Source organism: Manis pentadactyla, chromosome 4 (genome assembly GCF_030020395.1).
Source record: "Manis pentadactyla isolate mManPen7 chromosome 4, mManPen7.hap1, whole genome shotgun sequence".
Classification (NCBI taxonomy): domain Eukaryota; kingdom Metazoa; phylum Chordata; class Mammalia; order Pholidota; family Manidae; genus Manis; species Manis pentadactyla.
Window position 1 is genome coordinate 43,714,465 of NC_080022.1, and position 19,179 is coordinate 43,733,643.

Genomic DNA, 19,179 nt, shown 5'->3' on the forward strand with positions numbered 1-19,179 from the left:
CGCGTCGTTCCAGCCCAGGCTTCCCTCCGCCCCTGTCAGCCCCGCGGTCCCCCGGCGCCAGGTCGCCCCCAGCCCCTCCCTCCTCCCACCCGCTCTCTGTCCCGCCCTCACTCAGCTTTGTGCCCTGTGCGCCGATCCGCTTCTCCCTTCAGCCGCGCCGCGGGAGGAGGGAGCCGCCACCGAGGAGCTACCGCTCGCAGCCCCGGGCAGGGGCACAGGTAGGTGGCGGCCGCGGGCTGGGCCACTGTCGCAGCCCGGGGCTGCGAGTGGGGGCGGGGCGTGGTGGGAGGGGCGGGTGGAGGAGGGGAGGGGCGGGAGGGACGGGGTTGGGGTGTGCTCGGGTGAGAGTGCGAGGGTAGGGATATAGGGGTACGGAAGATGGGTTAGGGTGGGGTCAGGGTGCTGGGGGAGGGCGTGGGGGCGTGTGAGAATCGGGGTTCTGGGCCGAGGTGGGAGAAGGGAGGAGGCATAGCTTGGGTGGGCTCGGGAAGGGACATGTGTGGGACTGGAGAGAAGGATGGGGAAACGCAGAACTAGGGGAGGGGAAACGGAGTGGAATTTGAAGAGTGCAAGGAGGAAAGGGTCTAGGGTTGGATCAGGAGAACGGGAGGGGGTCTTGGAGATAGGGAGAAAAGTTGGGGTTGTGGGTTGTGAAGTTGGGCTTAGGGGTGTAAAGGAAGGGGATTTTGAAGGTTGAGACCAGAACACAAGAGAAGAGAGGGAGAGATGGGGTCCTAGGAGAGGGACTCCCAGAAAGTGGGAAGAAGGGAAGGAGACAGGGGGAAGGGCAGAGGAAGAGGGCCTGGGGGTTAGAGTGGGTGGGGGTGGAACAGTGCTGGGAAGGAAGGAGAGGCTTTGGGATTGGGTCTGGGGCCCAGGGAACCACATTTTCTAAGGGCCGTGGGGGGATTGGAAGGACATGACTTGAAAGGTGGGGGCAGGAGAGCAGGGAGTGGGTGAAGGGAGTGGGGCTTAGGATGTTTGGTGTGGAGATAGGATTTTGTGTTAGAACCTCTATAGAGTTGGCAGGTGGAAAAACTAAGTGTCAAAATGTAGGACAGATTGGCATGTTCCTGGAGGAGCTGGGTATGGTGTGACCCTCTGCAGCTTGGGGGAGGAAGGGGTATGGATGAGAAGGCAGATAAGAAAGTACAAGTTGTAGGAAAAAAGAAACGAGAGGAGTTGAAAATTGAATAATGGTGGTGACACAGAACAATGAAGGTTAAGATTGTTAGTTGGTTCTTGATGGTTTGGAATTAGTTTCTGCTTAGGTTTTATGTTAGGAATTTTCTCAAGAATACTGCATTTTCAAATAAACCAAGGGCGTTTGGATGCCTTGGGTTGAGGGCCATGAGTTGACAGATGTTTTCCTGGTGTGTGGTTGTGGGTGATTTCTGCCCTGGCAGTGGGAAGGGGAGAGGCCTCGATGTAGCTCTCTCCTGGCTCTGTTCCCACCAACTCTTTCCTCAGATGTCCACTGTTTTTTGTTTTGTTTTGTTTTTTTCTCTTCCTTGTTCCCCCTTAGCTTGAGCCAGTGAATACCAGAAGGATAAAACAGGTGGGTGAGATTAATTTTTAACATCTTTTTTTTTTAATCCTTAAGGCTGATGTCATATTTGTATTCTTGAGAGACAGCAGCATGCAGTGGAAAGAGCTTGAGCTGTGGAGGAGTAATACAGCCTTGAGATTGAATTCTGGCTCTACCACTTACTAGCTCTGGTCCTTACGTAAGTTAGTTAGTTAACTTCTCTGAGCCTTTTCTGTTACGTGGCAATCCTGACCTCATAGGATTGTTAAGGTTTACATGAGATCGTGTAATACAGTACCTAGCATAGTTCTTCCCAAGGGGTAGGTGCCTAATAAATGGTAGCTCTCACACCTACTACATTATCATCATCACATTACTATGACTTACTACTCTTAGAGGATTGTTAACTTACTTAACCTACTAATGTTAGCCGTCTTCTTCTCTTTTTCTTCAAATGAGGTAGCCGTAGACTCAGCTCACAATTTTAATCCTGTTGCTTCCCCCACCTAACTCCCTCCAGCTTGCCTGGGGTAGTCATGCTTCTTGTTTGATAAACTGGCTTTAAGGTCTGAAAAGCTGTCATGTTTAGTTTACAATTATTTTATCTTGTCTCTTATTCAAAGAGGCTATATAGAACTGAGTTTTTGGTACTAAGGTTACATTTTATTTGTCTGATGAAATGACATGCTTTGTGATAACTTTGTCTTATTCGTGGTGACCAAATAATAGAGGATGCAGTACTGTAATACTTTTCCTGTAGTGGTGTGTGGGTTACAAAGCTGCCTCTCTGGAGATCTGCTGGGAGACTCAGAATTCTGTTATTCTGATATATAGTTAATGCAGCTCTACCCTGGATGTTGTTATTCTTGCAGATACAAATTATTGTAATTTTCTAGTTTGTATGGGATTCTTGCTATCATATAGAACAGGCCCTCTTTCCTGAGGGGGCCCATTTTTAAAAGACCACCCTGTACAAACTCAGGCATCAGCAAAGCCATCTACAGAAGCTTGGTGTAGAAGTCTCTGCCTTTGTGATTTTTAACCTTGAAAGGTTTAAACATTAATTTAGTTCTTAGATTATTTTATAGTACCTCACAAACTCTCGGGAAGCTCCTTATTGGGAGAATGCAAGACGCAGAAATTTAGTAGAAATCAAAGGTCACCAGAATTTCTTGAACCAAGGTCAGTTCCTCAGGTATTGTGGTTGAAATACTGAGAGGCCTTGGGACTTCTGGACAGCTGATATGGGTTTACTCTTCAGGAAACACTGGATTTTTTTAATCATTTAGAAAGAGAACTAGCATTTTAGAAGTAATTTAAAGGTAAAATATAGCCAGAACTGTGCCTTTTGAAATGATCCATGGAAGCCGGAGCTGCCAGGATTTGGGGCAGCCTGGGTTAGCAACCTTGCTCTGCTCCCAAGCTGCTTGTGCCCTCTGCTGGCTGGAATCAGACTTCCCTCATTTTCACCTGAAGTGGTCACCCACCCATTCATCCATTTGTCCATTTTACTCCAAAGTTGGTGGAAGGCACCACTGGCAGTGACAGTTAGGGATAGTACAGATCAGCAAGCCCTATTTCATTGCCAGGAAGCTTATACTGTACTGATCCATTATAATATGTTATCTTCCATGGGATTTGCCTTTCTGCTATTAAAATCAAGTTATTCCTTTTTAGGGCCTTTCCTGGTGTCCACTTTCTGATCTACAGGAACAGTAGGGCTCTGAATGTCCAAATCCAGGGATAAAGACCATAGGGGATCTGCTTTATCTCCTCATCAGGATTAATGTCTGTGGGGTTGAAAAGGCCAGATGCTTACTCCTACCAGAAGAGCTTAGAATAAGTGAGGCATCTCCTTAGTAGCAGGCACTGAATACCAGCAACAGTATGGGTTATAAGAGCTGGCACTGTGACAGGAGTTTTTTTCTGGTTTTAGATCCCCCCCTGGTAGTACCAGTAGCAGTATACGCCATCATCTGTTTTGCTTCTACCACCTGCAGAAGGGTCTGGCAAGTGGGGAAGGAGCCTGCAGCTGTTGCCTGGAAGAGGAGCTGGCTCCTAGCAACAGTATCAGCAAGCCCTGCAACCAGAGCACTAAGTCTGTCTTTTTGAGGTCTCACCGTTCCTCTCATTTAGTTCAGCAAATATCTGTGGGAGCTTATTCAGTATTAGGCACTATGTTGGGCCTGGGAGAGAGAGACTAATCAAATAAGTGCCTTGCTTCCAAAGGACTCACAGCTTTGGGAATATTAGCAAGTGACCAGACATAGTACATGGTGCTAAGTGCCATATAGAAGAAGACACTGGTGCTCTCGGAAAACCAGACAGGCATTTACTAGTGCTGGGGTTCAGGAAGGTTTCCCAGGAGAGGTATGGTGGTTGAGATGAATGTTAATGATAAGTAGGAATTAGCTGGATCAGGGTAGCAGAGAGGATGTTCCAGCCAACGGGAGGAGAATGAGCAAAGGCCAGTGGGACAAGAGAGCATAGCCAACTTACCTGGGTAATATGCCATGGCCAGAGAGGAGGGCATAAGAAGATGAGTGGGGAAGGGTGAGGCTCTTGAGCTAGGCAGGGCTGTCTTTTCTGATGCGCTTCTATACACATAATTATTCTCGGGAGAAACATGGATTATACTGATGCCCACAAACAGGGTCACTGTTTGATCTCCAGAGACTCAGTATTTTGATCACTGACCTGATTGTATGCCACAGTTTATGTGGCATCAGAGCTACAACTTAGCCCTGCATTGATGCACAAGAACCTGGATTGGTTCACTCTACGTCAATCGGAGCTTTTTGAGATAATAGCAACTTTTCTATGTATATTATATTAAACTTTACTTCTCCCTTTAAATTGATGTAGAAATGATAACAAGTATAGTTGGCCCCTGAACAGTGCAGGGGTTAGGGGTGTTAACACCCCCTGACCCCATGCAGTTGTGAATCTGCATATAACATTTGACTCCCCCAAACTTAATCACTAATAGCTTACTGTTGACAAGAAACCTTACTCATAACATAAACAGTTAACACATATCTTGTATGTTATATGTATTATATACTGTATTCTCACAATAAAATAAGCTAGAGAAAAAAGTATTTTTTCAAATTGTCACAAATCTCTAAAAGTTTTTCCAATATATTTTTAAAAATCTGCAGATAGGTGAACCCATGCAGTTCAATCCATGTTCAAAGGTCAACGATATTTTCATTTTATTTAACATAGTAATTCCTTGTGTATTTTGAAATCTCACAGTTCCTCTGGGAAACAAGTATTCCAATTAATGCTTGGGCACAAAATGTCACCCACATGATTGCATAAATATCCACAGTTTTTGATATTTTGCTTTACCTCAAAAGTGCCCTAGTAGAACCTTAATGCTTCGAAGGGCTGGACTAGCTTTTTTCGCTCTTGTGGTAGAGGGCTTTATGACCCCAAGACCCTGTTGCTTGTGGTCTATGTAAAGTCTAACAAATGAGTAAACTTTAGTTCCACATGTATCTTCTCGGGTACTACTGTATGCCAGAGCACTGTGTTAGGGAATCTGGATGAATTAAACATAGTTCCAAGTCAGCAGAACACAGGCCCAGAAATGAGTCAATAGCAAAATAGTGAGCCAAGAGCAACAAAGAAGTGTGTGGAAGGTGCCAAGATAGCAGGGGAGTTATTAGTTTCTAGTCTTTGTTCTGTAGGTAAACATGTTTTAAAAAACAAGAGATAGCAAGTTCCTTAGATACTATTTGTAACTTGCAAATCAATAAAACTTTTAGTGGCTGCCATAACATTCCATGGTATGAATGTATCATAGTTGATTTAATAATATCCCTGTTGTTGGACATTTAGGTTGTTTCTAGTTTTGTTTAATATCAGCTGTGCTGCAGTGACTTTCCTTGTAGATGACTCTGCCCACTTCTGTGATAACTTTCTCTGGGTGAATTTTAGAAATGAGATTTGAGCTGGCTTTGAAAGATGACTAGAAGTTCACAAGATACCCAAGAAAAGGGGAAGCATAGGAAAGGGCATTCCAGGTAGAAGCAGTAGAGGCAACTTCCAGTGCCAAGGTTCATCAAACCAGCTACAAGGCCTGCCTGGTAGGCTCATAAAGCTCTGGACACAGAAAGGTGAAGTTACGTGTTATAAACAGAATTTTAATTAGATTTGCTTCCCCTGTGCCTTGATTTTACAGTTGCAACAAGGGCAATGTCTTACTGCCTCAACTCAGAAAACCACCTGGACACAGGACCCATCTACGTGCGAGAAAATGGGCAGCTGCACATGGTCAATCTGGCCTTGGATGGTGTCAGGAGTAGCCTACAGAAGCCAAGACCTTTCAGACTTTTTCCCAAAGGCTTTTCTGTGGAGCTTTGCATGAACAGGGAAGATGATACTGCACAGAAAGAGAAGACTGATCATTTCATCTTCACATATACCCGGGAGGGGAATCTTCGGTACTCCGCCAAATCCCTCTTCAGCCTCGTCCTGGGCTTCATATCCGACAATGTTGATCACATTGATTCCCTTATTGGCTTTCCTGAGCAGATTGCTGAAAAGCTGTTCTCTGCTGCTGAAGCCAGACGGAAATTCACAGAGCCAGGTGCAGGACTGAGGGCTTTACAGAAGTTCACTGAGGCCTATGGAAGTCTGGTGCTTTGCTCCCTGTGTTTGCGAAACAGGTGGGTGTTCTGATTAGGATATTGAGTATTTTACTGGGTATGTTAATTCTGTCTAGTTCTGGGGCTTAGTGGGTGTGGCTTTCCTCATCAAATAGCACTTCAGTTTAGAACTTCCAAATACAAAGTGGTGGGCCGTTTTGAGAGAAGTTACTGCCTACCCCTGCCCTCCCACACAACACTTAGCTTTATTTTGAAAATACTTCACAGGGTTTAGTTAATTGCCACCAATCTTCCATTAAGTAGGAAATACCAACTTAACTAGTAAGAGAAAATAGAATAGATAAGATGTGATCTGCCAAAAAGCTCTTGGTGTGCTCTTGGGGATGTGAAGTAAACAGTTCTCAGCCCTCCAGTTTTCAGACAACTAGATATTGAGCATTAAATAAAAACTTTAAAAGAATGAGTAATTAAAATTTCAAGTATCCTAAAGTTCGGAAATTTTCACATAAGATCGCACCACCAACATCAAGGTGTGTTTTGTAACAGAGCAGATGTTTTCTCTTGTGACTTGCCTTTCCTTACATTCTTCTAGTGATTTAAAGTTTTTATTTCACCATTATGTAAAATGAGTTTCTTTAAAGCATCTACTAATTTTAAAAAAACTTTAAAAAAATGTTTATGGGAAATAATTCAAACACAAACACAAAAAGTATAAAGTGAAACATAAGACTCCCTCCTATCTTGTCTCCTGTTTCCTCTCCCCAGAGGCAATACTGTTATCAATTTCTTCTATGTCAATCCAGAGATATTCTGTACACATATATTGCTCTCCCCTTTGTTATGCAAATGAAAGCACAATGCTTACACTTAGGCACCTTGCTTTATTCATATATTTTGAAAATCATTTATCATCAATACCTATAGATTTTTTAAATAACTGTAGTATATCACTACATGAACTTTTTTGTGATTAGAAAATGGGAAAGGTAGCTTACTATTAAGATGCATGATTGATATGACTACTAAAACAAAGCTAAACAAAGAGCATGTAAGAAGAGAAAGTCTACCACGAGGCATAAGCTAAGTTCATAAGCTTAAAAAAACAAATAAGCCATCTTTAATCAGCTCAGAATTAATGGTTTTACCCCAGGCCAAATATTGTATTTTATAAAGACAAGACATAAACACATAAGGATAAGAACAGAACTGTGGACTCAGGAACTGAGCAGGCACCTTATGAAGGCTCTGTCTCTGTGCTGTGGTCTCAGTCACGGCTGAGCCCATGGCTGCTGCCAATGGAAAAGAAAAAGATTTCCTTGCCTAAATGAAAAAGCCAAGCAGTATTTCACTGTAGCTCATACATTTAAAATACATTTTACTCCATTCATTATTCCAAGTTATTTTTGTTCATTGTAGAAAGATTAGAACAAGAAAAAATGGAATTATTGTGTTTTAAAATTATAAAGGCACTACATACTGTTCGGGAAATCTATAAAGCTGTAATACTAAGAAATTCTTAATTCCACCATTGATGGTAATCATTTTCAAAAATATATCTTCATACATTTGGGAATGTATCTACAACTTGTATTCTCCTTTTTTACCCCACCTATCATTACAGCTTACATCTACCATTCTCATGATAGTGAAAATACTTTCAATCTATTTGTGATATATGCATACTGTTCCAGTGGTCAGACTGGATGAGGATAGCACTTTCATTTCCTTTTGATGAGCACATAAATTAGTGTAGCATTTCTGGAAAGCAGCCTGGCAATATGCATCAAAAACCTTAAAAACATCCATACCATTTGTTTAACCCATTAGTTCCATTTATTAAGAATCTATTTAATGTAATTATCAGATATGTGAACAGATATTTTTACATAAATGTTTTTATAAAACTATTTGTAATAGTGAAAACCTGAAAGCTGAATATCCAACAGTAGGAAATTAAACAAATTATGGTATATTCATATGAAATACTATGAAGATAATATTCACAGGTCATTAAAAGGATGTGAAGAAATATTCATTATATAATAAATGAAATGAATTAAAATTGCATATACTATATGATATCAATTTTGTTTAAAAAATGGGAATTTTCATTTTATTGCATATATAGAATGAAAAAAGAAACCTACTGAAATGTAGTCTAGATACAGCAATTGAAATTGGTTTTAATTTTCTTTGTATTTCCCATATTTTCTTGGTTTTTTCCTCCAAGGAACATGTATTATGTTTATAATTAGAAGAGTATGAGAAACATTCTTATTATAAGTTTTGACTCATGTTACTGCAACAATTCCAAACTTTGCTGTCATACTCAGATATATAAGAGTAAGACTTTCAATTGTGCTAAAAAAACTTCCCTTCTCCTTATGAGTCCCCAAAGCAAAACAGGAAGAGAACAGGACATTTTTGGGTTTGAATTTACAATCCAGGGTTGAAACTGTAGCAACAAAGATCTTACCAGCACAAAATGGTTCAGGCCAAAGGGAAAGAGATTGAGAAAATAATTGAAAGTAAGGTAATTGGGCTGTTTTGGGGTTGGGGCACAGTGCTGTCTGACAGAAGAAGCCAATGTCTGCAACTGGGTTCCAGCCCTATAAGACCATCTCTGTGGGATGAAACCCCCGAGTATTTTATCACTGTTTGCTCGGTGGTCACAGGGAGGGAAGTATGTTTTCCATAAATACACCCTGTATAACTGAAGTAATTATATAGTTACCATTTAATGAGGGCCTGTGAGGTGCCATGTCCTTTTGGAATATTGTTTCTAATTTTCTTAAAAATCCTTGAAAGTAGTAATCATCAACTTCATTTTCTAGCTTGGAGAAATAGAAACTCAAGAGAGACTAAGTAACTTTCTCACAATCGCACAAGTGATTAGGGTTTTTAGAGTCCAAACTCAGATGTATTGAACACTAAAATAATGTCTGTGCGCTTTCTGCTGCTTTTCCACTACACTATTCTGAACTCTTTAAGGGTCAAATGGGAACACTAGTTTAGAGCAAGACCCTAGAGCTTTGATTATGTCCTAGATAATTATTTAGTAGTGTCTGGCTTTGCATGTTGGTTTCTCAGCCTCAATTTTTGTAATGTTTATTAATCATGTTGTACACTGTTATGCCCTTTGCAGATAGCCTTTGTTGCAGAATTACTAAAAATCTTGTGGTTATTTGGTCAAAGACTGTATTTTCATTTCTCTGATTGCCAGTAATCTCCCAAATCCTCATTAACCCACTTCAGCTCTGTGATTGGAAGATGGAATACAGCAGCTTTATTTATAGTACAATTAAAATATGTCTGAGTAAATGAGGCTTATTTATGTATCCAGCTGAGCTCCTCACCAGGCAGCTTAAAGGAGGTATCAGAGCCCCAGGCCATCTGTACCTAGCAGGCCAGCAGTCAGCTTCAGCACGTCTTAGGTTTGGTTGGAAGTAGGAAGAAAAGAAATCTAACTCCCCTCTTGCTCTCAAGATTATTCCATTCTGTTTTTGATTATTAGAATTCTGCTGACAGAAGAGAGATGTGAACACTTTTAAGTGTAACCCCTCTGATCTTAGCCCACCATCTTGCTGTAGAAACTTCTTGACGTCCATGAGAAAGGATGAGAAAGCATGCTCTTGCCACAGTCAGCTTCCTTGTTCTGTTAGGGTCCTCTCCTCTGTTTCCTGTCACACCTAATCCCTTTTCATTCTTTCTCACTGATGTCATCTCAAATAGATGAACAACTTGAAAGCAGGGTGGAGGCCACAGCCTGCCTGGGCTGTGGAATGCCTTTTTGATCCCTTTTCCTCTCTGGACGAGGCCTCCCTGATGCTTCCACATAATAGTTTGGCAAGGTGCTCCGGTGTAATTAAATTGTGCTCACAGACCTGTCTTAATAACCACCTACATTAGAGTGAGTCCTCATAGTGGTCATACTGCATATCCTTTGGAGTAAAAGTTAGCAGGATAACAGAGGCATAGTGAATGGGCAGCTACTCAAACTTGGGTTTGAATAGAAAAGGTAAAGTGTAACCTGCCATCTACCTCTTGGTACGCTCTTAAGGATGCAGATTAGAACCCAGAGTTCTCAGACCTGTTGCAGTTATCAAACCACTAGATATCGAGCATTAGACAAAAGAAACCTTAAAAGAATGAGTGATTAAAATCTCAAGTATCCTATAGTTTGGAAATTCTCTTGATTAGGTCCCAACACCAATACCAAGGTCGGTTCTGTTGTCTGTCTGCTAACAAAGCAGATGTTTTCTCTTGTGTCTTGCCTTTGCTCTCATATTTTAATTTATTAATTGAAGTTTTTATTCCACCATCATATAAAAAGACTTTCAAGGCATTTACTAATTTAAAAAATTCAACCTGTGTGTACATAGTAATCAGTGAAGTCTGCTTATTGCAATATACCTTGTCCTGATAGGATATTGATGTGTCACAAAGCCGCACATGATAATATTTTAAAAGAAAAAAAAAGAAAAGCTGTTGATTGCTCTCCACGCCCCACAGATATTTGGTGATTTCAGAAAAACTTGAGGAGATTAAGTCTTTCCGGGAGCTGACCTGCCTGGATCTTTCCTGTTGCAAGCTTGGAGATGAGCATGAACTTCTAGAGCATCTCACCAATGAGGCCCTGTCTAGGTATTGATCTGCCACCACTTGTAGATGGATTGCTTTATTTTAAAGGATGATCCAATGGGATCATCTTGAAGAGTGGTTACTTCCCAACCTCGTGTTTATTTGCCAGTGTTTTTTTTTCCTAAAACATTTTCAATCTCCATTTACTTGGTACAAGCAATACATATTGAACAACTCTTAGGGAAGTAAGTCAGTTTATTTTTCTAAATAACCATTATTTCATTGTATAGTACTCAAAGCTACCTGGGTTGAAAAATTTTGTACTCTATTTGTCTAGTCCTGGTTCATTCTACCTGGGGATGAGAAATTATAGTTTTTCAAAGTCATTATCATTTTCTATTTTAACTACCAATGATCTATAAATTATTTTAGAAGTGAACTATTCAGCCACTTACCAGACAAAATCCTTCTAAAAAACCATTATTTAAAGAAATCCCCCAGTTCGTACCATTCACAAATAGTCCACCTGATTTCTGGTTACTCAGTTTGGCCCAGTGGAGAGGAGGCCAGATGGATTTCCTTGTGGTTTCCTAAACACCAAGAATAACAACAGCATTACAAACCTGAGTCTCATACTCTTTCTGGGGCCTGCCTCAAACAATGATGCCTACACACTGTTCCACACAAAGGTATTTTTGTGTGAGGTTAGTAAAGGCTCGCATTTCTTGTGTGTAGGACAGTGGGGCATACTAACATACCAATTTCAGGTTAACTGGATGGATTGGGTTATGGTTACACCTAAAAACCCAATCTAAAAATCCAGATTTATAAAACTAGAGAATTTTCTAGTTAAAATTAGAGGATTGTTTGCTTTGCAAAAAGAATTTTCACAGGAGTTCTCATAGGAGTTTAGCAGACTTTCCTGACATATTTAAAGTGTTTTTGGTTTTCACACAGTTTGTCAGAAATGCAGGTTTTGTGTTGAACAAGGTTTATATTTCATCCCCTTTATGAAGTCTGTCCACCTCATTTGACCATATCCCTTTAGCGCCCTCTGCCATCTAAGATACTACATAACACTTTCATCCCCAAGTTCACCTGCACTTAGCAACTGAAGTAGCGACACAAGATATTTAACTTTGTTAAATACATTAGGTGTGAAATAACGGGATAGAGGATATTTTGTATTTTTCAATGAAATTTATGAAAACATGTTTTCATACTTAAGACTTCCTCAAATTCTCTAAGTTTAATTTATTTATGGACTTTGTTTCCCTAGTGTAACTCAGCTCCACCTGAAGGATAATTGTTTATCCGATGCCGGGGTGCGGAAAATGACAGCACCAGTTCGAGTGATGAAAAGAGGCCTTGAAAATCTAACGTTATTAGACTTGTCTTGTAAGTTTTATTAGAATGAGAGATTATTAGTGTTGGATCATCTAGTTCTTCACCCTCATTTTAGAGGTGATGAAAATGCAGGAAGGTGACTTTCCTAGGTGTCACAGCAAACTAGTGGCAGAGCAGGACTAAAGCCAGAGGCTCTTGACTGCTGGCCAGATACCTTTCCTGGCATGCTGCCACCCCCTTAGGATAGGAGAAGGCCTTATACATTCATCCATCCCCCTTGGTGTGTGTACACAGGGCAGCCTTTCATCATCTTCATGACACATGCAAAGGACCTTTGGCTCATTTATACTTTGAGTTGCTGATCCATAGTGTCCGTCATCTAGGTCTTTTTTTAATCAATATTTGCTTGATGAAAATCTGGATGAATCCACAATGATGATAACTTATTCAGATATTGACTTCAGATACTGACTTCAGTGGTAGAAAGTTGATAGAGATCATTTGTAATTTAACTGAGCAGCCATTGAATATATGGCAATCATATGGTGTCAAAAGAATAGAAAGAATGGTGATTTGAGGTCAGAAAACACTCCTTACTTTGCTACTTTTATGAGCAGCTGTGTGCCCCTAGACAAGTTGTTTAACTTCTCTGAGCCTTGAATTTGGCTTCTGTAAAAATGAGGTAATAATGAATGTCCAACCTCCCTCCCAGGGAAGTATATTCATTCAATGAATATATAATGTACCAGGCATTGTGGCCTTGAGGACTTGGTGCTAAATGTAGTACTTTCTGATGTAAGAAGGTAATATGTAAGAAAGGCTTCTGGAAAAAATGCAAGTTAGTAAGGGTAGTAATAGTCTCTGTGTATGAGTACCTTTGAAAATCTTTTTAAAATAAATCTTTTGACTTTGGAGTGAAATGGCCATGAGCAAACTCTGATTAACCATGTTAATACATGTTCATGTATGCTGTTTTCATATGGTGCCAAATCAAACCCTTGGGGGTAACTACTTGGTTCATTTATTTTTCTGCTAATCCCCAACTCCTAGAAAGTTAGAGCTATAGAGAATCGTAAGGATCATCTAAGTTGGCTCCTTCATATTATAAATAGGATAAATATAAGATCCTCATATTTAATTTGCTCTGAGAAGTTTGCTCATTTAATATTTAGTATTTTATATTGTTTGACCTTTCTCACTGAGCTTATTGCTGGCCTTTCAGCAATAGTTATTCTGTAACAGAATACTGCTTATATTTTTGACATCTAGGTAACCCCGAGATCACAGATGCAGGAATTGGATACCTCTTCTCTTTTAGAAAACTAAACTGCTTAGATATCTCGGGGACGGGGCTCAAGGTATGACTTTTGCTCCCTTCTATTTCTCTAAACTCATAATTTGGTATTTTGCTTCTGATAATTGGTATTTAGAAATGGCTGGTGTTTATGATGGTGTTTGTTTCCTCCTGGAAAGTAAGGATTGACCAGATGTGTGCGCATTCCTGTTGTCTTTCCCTGTCTAGGACATCAAAGCCGTCAAACACAAGCTCCAGACCCACATAGGCCTTGTTCATTCCAAAGTGCCTTTGAAGGAGTTTGATCACAGTAACTGCAAGACAGAGGGGTGGGCTGACCAGGTAATGCAGATTTCCCCCCCCTACAGCTAATACCGCTTTTCATTTTAATACCAAGTGTGTTTTTCAACACTCTGAACAAATGTCTTGGTATTCCATGGCTGAAATGTCATCTTCCTGTCATATCGGAGATACTGATGACCTATAACTGACTCAGCTACTTAAGGAAAGGTGTTAGTACTAGTCCTTACATCTCATGCTTACTAGATTGTGCCTCATTCTTATTGGACCTAGGACAAATGCCATTTTATAAATGACTCAGAAAATAAGTGAATTCTGACTTACTGTGAAAAAAAGCAGCATGATGCAACTTCAGAAGAACAAATTCTTTTAGCAGTATATATGTACTGGAAAGAGAATAAGTCACACTGGTAAGGATTCAAATCTAATTCTTCACCTTTTTTTTCAGCAAATTTCTTCCCTCTTAGAGCTTAGTGAGGAAATGTCTTTTTTGTCCTCTCATTGAGTGCTCCCTTTTTCAACGTCTTGGCAGAGCTTACCTTTGACTCCCTTGTCTTAATGGCCATCCTTAACTTGGTAAAATACAGACTTAAGCAGGAAGTCAGGAGGTGACCAAGTAGTAGCATCCCAGTGGATTTCAGCTTGCCTGTGCCTGATACCTTTCTTCTTCAAACACTTTAAACCAGTGTTTTTGGTGGAGGCCTAGAGGGCTCACCAACCTGTTTTGCTCTGGATCCCTCCTTGTCTCCAGCTATAATGCATGATGATGGACCTATCCAATTTCCTGATTGTAGCATCACCTCCCTAGATAAGCAAGAAGTGATGCTGGTGAGCAGGTGTTTCAGAAGCACTTTGAAGTTTGTCCAGAATATACATGCCGAGATAATTACAACACTGCATTGCCAGACAAAATTCGTAGCACTGGATGAATCTAGATCTAGCCAGTGGACTTGGGGCAGGTATGGGATGGTCACACAAAGGCTTGATATAATTTGGTAGCAGATGACATGGTGAAAAGAGCATAGGCTGTGGAGGAAAAGAGACCTGGGTTTGGGATCCTGGTGTAACTACCCAATAGCTGTACAACTTAAGGCAACTTTGAGTCTGTTTCTTCACCTGTGAAATGCAGAAACCTGGATTCTCTTGAAGAGGTTGGTAAGGAAGAACTAAAATACCTAGTAGCTTGGCCTGAAAGTGAGTTGACTGGGCTCCATGCAGCTTCATACCTACTGTATAACCTCAGCTGGACCCCTAGGGCTTGGCAGCAGTGCTCTCTCTCTTGTTGATCCCTTACTGAAACTATTTCAGGCCACTACATTCTTCTGCCTCACTCTCAGGTGGTGACAAAGAAAAATGAGGCCATCTAACAGGCATCCCCTTACTTCCCTATCTCTGTCTCAGAATTTCTCCATTTCTTCAACCATGTTCTACTTCTCTGCTGTCTAAGAGAACAGGTATGCCTCTTCACTCCAGTGATTAGCCCTGTAGTGTTATTATTATTATATATTAGCCCTGTGATGTTTTCACTTCTATTCCCTAAGACCTCCACTTGGCCTGTGATGTTTTACTAATAATTATTCCCCTCTCTGCCCCATCACTGCATCTTCAATTTCACCCTTCTTTGATTATTTCCTTTCTATGTATAAACATAAGTTACTCTTATTCTAATGTGTTTTTCATCCCCCAGTGCAAACTGTGAATTGGTTTCTATTCTCTGCCCCACCTACTCAGTTCTCAATCCCTTGTGGTCTAGTGCCAGCCTCCCCTGCTGTCCTCTAGGTGTTCTCTGGAAGGTAGCACATGATTTTATTCTTCACCTTCCTACGCTTTTCTGTAGTAGTGGTATAAACATGCATGCTTTACACTTTTTCTCTCTTGGCCTTTCTCCTCACTCTCCCCAAATTTTCTCACCTCCTTCTCTAGCTCTCATTGATTTCTCACTTCTTTCTCTCTTCTCTCTCTGCTTACTCTCCTAGTGATTTTAGCTGCTCTCAGAGCCTTACCTGCCCCTGCAGGGATGATTTCACCTTCTCTCTCACCTTAAACCCTATCCTAAATATCATCCATTAATTTCTCTACCAGGCACCCCAAATTCAGCTTACAGAACCAAACTCGTTTTCTTCTTCCCTGTCCCCAAACAGCTCTTCCTATTCACATTCTTATTTCTGGTAGTGGACGCATGATTTTCTTCATTGCCACTGAGTCACAAGATTGAGTTCATCTTGGCATTCCCTTAAATCTGTCCCCATTTTTCATTATAAGGAAAATATCATAGAAGGGATGACAATTAATATATAGTGAACGCTCCTGTATGCCAGGTACTGCTAAGCCATTCATATGTGTTATCATTTAATCCTCACAGCAGCCTGATGGGTATGTACTCTTGTTAATTCCTATTTGATAGATGAAGAGATGTGACCCAGAAATTAAATCACTTGCCAGAAAGGGTCTCCTGGCTAGTAAGTGTTGGAGCTAACTCTGGAACTGTATTCCTGAACTCTGTGTGGTACTGCCTCTGTATCCAGAAAATGTTTCTTGACTTTATTTATGATCATTTCATTGCATTACCATAGTGAGGAGTATTAAAGTTCTTGTTACCCATGGTATATGTGAAATAATTGTTTACTTTTCTTTATGTGTGTACAATTTATACTCAGCCAAATTTTCAAAACAATTTCTAGTAGTAGCTTATAATAAAAATCCATTTTTTACAGTTTTAAAAAGATGGGAACTGATCATGAACTGTGAGAATATGGAAATGTGGTTATTTTATACACATACAAGAGTTTGAGTTACAGTTGGTGTATTTTAAGGCATGAAAATGAGTCTAGGAATGTGTGAAAAATATTGTGACTAAGGTTTTAAATTTTAGAATTTAGTTTAAAGATCTGCAGTTTGTTTCTGGCTTGGAATAAAAGTGTAGATAGACTGGAAGTCAGCTGCGTAGATTTTTTTCCTGAGTCATGCAAATACATATATCCAACATATCTGTATTCTGACCAGCTCCCACATTGACATGAAGTCCAGATCTGGCTTGGTACTTTCTCCTGTTCGCAGTCATCTGAAGTAAGATGACCACAGGGTTTGTGTTCATAGAAGGGTAACAAGGGGGCTTGAGATTTGTTTGAATTCATATCTTTCCAAATACTTTTAGATTGTTCTTCAGTGGGAGCGTGTGACTTCAGAAGCCATGAAGCCACAGGAAGCCTTGGAGCCTCGGACAGCAGCTCAGCGCTTCTGTGAGAAGTTCCCTTTCCTTTGGAGTTTTTACCCTTAGGATATTTGCACTCTTAGAGCAGTTAGCCTGTCCTCACTCAATGGGGAAATTATGATGGTATTGACTTATTAGAACACCAGAAATAATTATGATAGTATTGACTTAATTAGACGACTGAGACTAATGTTCTCTCAACATAGCTTACAGCGTAAGTTCATACTTCACTCTGAGCACCAGCAGCAAGAATAGCTTATTAAATGTATGTGTTTATATATGTATGTATTTATATCTGATCTTGTTCTAAAAAAGATTTGCAGTGGTACAAAAGTGTTGAACATTAAAAAGGACTTAAGTGTAACCAAAAGGTAGAAGCAACCCAAGTGTCCATCTACAAATGAATGGACAAACAAAATGTGTATACATACAGTGGATTATTATTCAGCCTTTAAAAAGGAAAGAACTTTTGACACGTGCTATAGCATGGATATAACTTGAAGACATGCTAAGGAAATAAGTGAGTCAAAAAAATATAAATGTATGATTCTTCTTATGTGAGATTCCTAAAATAGTCAAGTTCATAGAGGTAGAGTAGATCAGTGTTTGTCAGGGACTTGGGGTAGGGGTCATAGGGAGTGATTGTTAAATAGGGACAAAGTTTCAGTTGTGCAAGATGAAAAATGTACTGGAGGTGGATGGTGGTGATATTTGCACAACAATGTGAATGTACTTGATTACACTTAAAAATGTTAAAGTGATAAATGTACATTATGTGTTTTTTTACCATGAATTTTAAAAAAGGGGGTTAGTGATTAAATCAAAGTGAAGCAAAAGTGTAAAGATGGCAAAATGAGAATCCAGAGCATACCAAAAAATATAGAAGAAAGTTATATCATTTACTCGAGTCATGCCACAAATTTGGCTCTTAGAAGACAAAGTCACGTCTAGATTTTGATTAATGATAGCTGACATTTTTTTGAGCTTTTACTATGTGCCATGCATTGTGCTAAATACTTTATATATGTAATTTCATTTATTTTCACATTCACCCTTATGAAATAGGTTTTATATTCCTATAAAGATGAGAAAACTGAATCTCAGGCAAGTCACTTGGCCACAGTCACTGTCCCGGAAGTGGCAGATCTGGGATTTGAATCTAAATCTGTCATACTCTTCCTGTAGGAGCACATGCCTTTGTTGGGCCTGTGCTAGTGCATACCCACTGTCACCCTACAGGGCACTCAAAAGGGGTAAAGTCAGTCCAAACCTCACCCTGCGTGGGCCTTTGTCATTTGCTTTGGATCATCTTTCTAGACTACACAGGCATTAGCGTGCCAGCATACAAACTCATTGCCCCTCCCTCTGTCACTCTTATAGATGGGAAGCAGGCTCGAACTGAAGCCCCAATGAAGTGTCCCCTGGCAGACACCCACATGAACTCCTCCGAGAAACTCCAGTTCTACAAAGAGAAAGCCCCAGACTGCCACGGGCCATTGTTGAAATGTGAAGCTGTGTCAAGCCAGGAGGCAAAGAAGAGCAAGAAGAGAGCTTTTGAGGAGCCAGAGAAGGAACAGAGCAGCTCTTCACAGTCTTCAAAGCAGAAATATGTGTGTCTTACTGTGGAGGACTGGGACTTGTTAAATTCCTATTGATTGGTAGCTAGAAGTTGACCTTTTGACCTTCCCTCCCAACTCTAATATATGAGCAAAGGGGGCTGAAGATGTTTTTCTTTTTGTTTGAATTTACCTATGGCATTAGGATAGCAAGAGGATATTTCTACTTTTGGTGAGGGAGGGGAATGCTATGGAAGTATGTAATAATTCCTAATGTATATTTTCAATACATAGTAATTTTTTCAAATAAACATTTTTGCTGTCCTTAAGTTCTGCTTGTGAAATATAGACCAGAACCACAGGAAATAACACTTTTGTTTGGGATAGAAGTCCATGCAAACTAACAAGCACGCTTAGCATAATTTGTTACTACTACAGTTTGGCCCAGCCAATAGGATATATATATATTTATAGTCACCATTATTGAGTGACTCCTATGTGCCATGCCCTGCCCTCAGAACAATGGAAGATAGGTGTTAGCCCCAATTTAGGATTACGGAAACTCAGCCTCAAGTTAAGTTAGTTCAAAGTCATAAAGCTTGTAAGTGACAGAACTAGAATTTATACTCCTTTCTGTCCAACTCTACAGCCCATTTTGTTATATCGCCTTCTTAAATAATAGTTACCATTTATTAAAATCCCAACTATTAAATCTGTTAGCCACCAAGAGTCTCACTCCACAATAG

General features: G+C 40.3%; 1 protein-coding gene across 3 annotated transcripts; it reads left to right on the forward strand.

Moving 5' to 3' along the window:
- Positions 1-40: 40 nt before the first annotated feature.
- Positions 41-18,762, forward strand: LRRC42 (leucine rich repeat containing 42). 3 transcript variants are annotated; one of them, XM_036911161.2, is made up of 9 exons: positions 79-218; positions 1,526-1,558; positions 5,718-6,204; positions 10,657-10,788; positions 12,005-12,123; positions 13,342-13,430; positions 13,595-13,708; positions 16,821-16,905; positions 18,258-18,762. In XM_036911161.2, the coding sequence occupies exons 3-9, from the start codon at positions 5,732-5,734 to the stop codon at positions 18,530-18,532; spliced, it is 1,287 nt and encodes a 428-aa protein (XP_036767056.2). In that variant the 5' UTR covers positions 79-218; positions 1,526-1,558; positions 5,718-5,731; the 3' UTR covers positions 18,533-18,762. The 3 variants fall into 3 exon arrangements, with proteins under 3 accessions (XP_036767057.2, XP_036767056.2, XP_036767058.2); XM_036911163.2 differs by lacking the exon at positions 1,526-1,558 and adding an exon at positions 1,604-1,727 and having other exon boundaries at positions 80-218; XM_036911162.2 differs by lacking the exon at positions 1,526-1,558 and having other exon boundaries at positions 41-218.
- The last annotated feature ends 417 nt before the right edge of the window (positions 18,763-19,179 follow it).

What these genes read in the sequence shown, in the direction of transcription:
- LRRC42 (XM_036911162.2), top strand. Translation starts at nt 5,732, where the DNA reads ATGTCTTACTGCCTCAACTCAGAAAACCACCTGGACACAGGACCCATC. An exon ending in AACGTTATTAGACTTGTCTT is followed by an intron (nt 12,124 to 13,341) that starts GTAAGTTTTATT and finishes TTTGACATCTAG; the next exon opens with GTAACCCCGAGATCACAGAT. An exon ending in TCTCGGGGACGGGGCTCAAG is followed by an intron (nt 13,431 to 13,594) that starts GTATGACTTTTG and finishes TTCCCTGTCTAG; the next exon opens with GACATCAAAGCCGTCAAACA.